The 3501-nt window shown below is 40.2% G+C and overlaps 1 protein-coding gene across 1 annotated transcript; it reads right to left on the reverse strand.

Moving 5' to 3' along the window:
- Window positions 1-1234: 1234 nt before the first annotated feature.
- LOC307237933 (interferon-inducible GTPase 5-like) lies at window positions 1235-3501 on the reverse strand. The gene is made up of 3 exons (XM_080010737.1): window positions 3364-3501; window positions 2341-2903; window positions 1235-2033 (listed from the first exon to the last, which is right to left on the reverse strand). The coding sequence occupies exons 2-3, from the start codon at window positions 2894-2896 to the stop codon at window positions 1396-1398; spliced, it is 1194 nt and encodes a 397-aa protein (XP_079866863.1). The 5' UTR covers window positions 2897-2903; window positions 3364-3501; the 3' UTR covers window positions 1235-1395.

Raw genomic sequence — 3501 nt, forward strand, 5'->3', positions numbered from 1 at the left:
GTCTCCGTGGACACATGACATTCTAATTAGGCTTTGAAAGCATCTAAAACAGTGGGTGTGTGTTGATAGACTTTAGCTGTGGATTGTTGTTTTCTCTACATTTTCCATTTTCTATTTGCCTTGTGAGCAGCAAACATATCTTCCACATTTTGTTGCATATTAAACATTAAATTGTTTGTCTCAGTATTAATCACTGATTTAGTGTGGAATTGGGTGACTCAAACCAGTACAAGACACCTTTGTGATCCAATTAAACAGCGGGCCCAAGCACTTCAGTGTGTTCCATTTCTCAAAGGGACCGAACTGCAGATATGTCCTTTCAGCATCAACCAACAACCAATTTTTTATTATATTGTATTATATAATAATATAATAATATTATAATAATATTATATTAATAATAATAATAATATTATATTTTCAGGTGTTTTCATGACTGACATCTAAATAGGTAGGATTACTTGGTCCACCCTGCGTTGTAGATTCTTTTCACTATCCTCTATAATGCTGTAGGAGGTTTTGTCTTCTTTGAAAGGCAGACATTGATGTCTTACTATTTTGATCTCATAGTATTTCTTGAGACCAGTTCTTCTTTCCACTTCCATTTGTTTAGGACAATTCTAACCCGAGCAGTCACTAAAATGTAGATATTTTCCCCCCAAAAAATGTATCACATGTGTAGTTTCTTGATGTATTTGATGTGTTGATGAAGAAGGAGAGACCGCTGACGCTGACTTAAGTAAAATAATAGATTTATTACAAAAGAACAGCATCAGACCAGACTTGCCATGGACGGTCTGGGAGAGAACCGAGCCGGAAGGATTCTCTGCCGAATAAAATTCGGGCGGGCTCTTTTATGCCTGCCCAAAGACAATGGTGACCACTTTGATCGCCTACATAGGTCACAGGACACATTCCACCTCCCTTATCTCCGGGCCCCCTGGCACCGTCTCTTAGTAATTATCTTATACGATGGGGCTGTCTTGGGACGCAACACCCTCCAAGATACCTCACATGCAGCATTAATATCTCATTTTTGTCATAGCCTCAAACGTTTCACTATATTAACATGTGCAGAAAAGAGCATGATAGGTCCCATTTAAACATTAATCCTGGCCAACACGGATACCAGATGGTACGGGTAGGGGGCAGTGCTGCTGTTTACATGCAGCTCGATGTGATTGAAATGTTCTGCAGACCAGAATGGAGCAACACACAAACACTGTTGAATGGAATGTATTTATTGAACATTCAAAACCAATAAGGACATATGTTTAAAGATCAGTGTTATGTGGGGGTGGTGTGGTTTAAGCAGTATTTTCAGCAACCAGGGACCCCAGAGACCTATATTAGTATGTGCAGAAAAGAGCACAATAGGTCCTATTTAAACATTAATCACAATGAGGTGTCTTGTGCCAAGGCCTTCTTCAAGACATTCTGTGCATCCTTGGCAAGCATGTCTAGAGCAGAACTTAAATACCTGTAAGTGGATAGAAAAGAAATACTCATTGCTACCGCAATTCCAAATATAGGAATGAATCTGGCCCCTTCCTCGACTGCCATCAGTGCAGCTCCACTTACAGACATTGACAGCAGTTTAATGACGAGCTCTTTGCTTATTTCATTTGAAGCAAGGTCAGATTTTATGACTGCTTGTAGGTCACCCAAGGACGTCTTTGCACTCCGAGCCAGTTTCTCCAGTGACTGGTGATCAAGACCAAACCCCAGCTTATAGCCTCTGATGACCCCGACCAGAATGCCTACATCAACAGCAAATGAAAGCCCAGGAGCTGGTACAGCTGCTACAGCAGCAGACAATAATGCTTGGTACTGGATCTTGGAGTGAAAAGCATCTTTCTTCTTAGAGATGATTCCCAGGCTGACACTGGGGAGGGAAAACAGCAGGGCATTCCTCTTGTGTGAAGGAAGGTCTCTCTCCATGGTCTCCTGGAGTTTGTGGAAGTCGTACAAATGAAGATCAAAATTGGAGATCAGGAAGACTTGAGGAGACTCCACGCCTTGATTCACAAGTCCTGTGACAAACGGAATATAGTAGAATATAAACTGTTAAAGTCACAACTTAAACATGAGTCACTTGAAAGCACTGGCATGGCCATAAAATATAATTCATAATGGATATCAATCTGACATAACATTACGTTCCTAGGAGGACATTGTAAGTGACACCATTCATTTCTAAGGACAACAGTAGTAGGTTCGCTCACCTAAAATTAGATTGAGAAGGTTTGCCCTGTTTTAAAGTGAAACTACAAAGTAAATATTCCAAATGTTTTTCCACTGTAATATCTCTCCCATAATAATTTTTAAGAAAATGCAAACCTGAAATGCAATTTTCTCTCATTTTCTGAAGAGTCCTTTCTGCATTGAAGTCCCTCTGACTCCTCTCCTCATCGCGTAGGTTGTTGTCAATCTTAGATCGGACAAAGTAGAATTTCTTGCCCATTTTCTTGATCTCCTGAGCCAGTTTTGCATCATTTTCTCTGAAACGATCCGCTGAGACGATGATGAAGAAGTCAAACTTTTCAAATCCAACGTGCCTCAGATACTGGTTGGCTGGGAAATTGGTGGTTCCAATGCCGGGGAGATCCCATAATTTAACATTTGGGTAATTTGGATGGGGGTATTCTTTACTCTCGATGGTGGTTTCCACACAACCTGTGGGAGCAGCTTCCTCATCCTTGTTGTCAATCCCTCTGAAGACATTAACAAAGGTGGATTTCCCAGAGCCTGACTCCCCGGTGATGGCCATATTCAGTGGAATTTTGTCCAGGTCTTCCAAATATTTCTGGATCTTTGATGCTGCTGTGGGTGCATCGTTGTTCCCCAGACACTCTGCAACCTCTCTCATCATGTCATCATGCATAGGAGTATCCATAGGGATCCTTAAAATGAGAAAATGTATATATTTGTTTTATGTACACATTATGAATGAGCTGGTGTAAAATCACTGTAAATAATATCTGAATAATATCTTCATGTGTAACTTGTGTCATACTCCAATCTGAATATATGTTCTTTACTACAAAGGCATTAGACAATGCCACACTTGGCATGAATGCAGCAGAATGAAAGCTTTCCTGTGGTCTTATGATAGGAAAGCTATTTTTAGTTTTTCAGTTGACATTACAGTATTTCTACAGCTCCAGGAAGAGTCCACCGTCTGACTGCAGACTACTACTCCAGCGGCTGTATACAATACCATAATACTATTAGTACAAGTACAGCAATGTTCTGTGGAACAACAAAATGAAAAGGCCACAGTGATAAGTTTAGGTCTCATCCTCATTTCTACTTAATACAGCCAGACAGATCAACCATTAATGTTTTTGTGACACTACTTACTTTTAAGTCTGTTCCGTATGTGGAAACTGAGGAAACTGCAGCAAATATCCACTGAGGCAGACTGAAGTGTCCTAAAACTTTGTTTGGTTTTGCCCAATAGTAAATTACTATGTGTACAATATTGCTGTCGTCCAAGTC

This window comes from Zeus faber (genome assembly GCF_960531495.2).
Source record: "Zeus faber genome assembly, chromosome: 12".
In the NCBI taxonomy this organism is placed as follows: domain Eukaryota; kingdom Metazoa; phylum Chordata; class Actinopteri; order Zeiformes; family Zeidae; genus Zeus; species Zeus faber.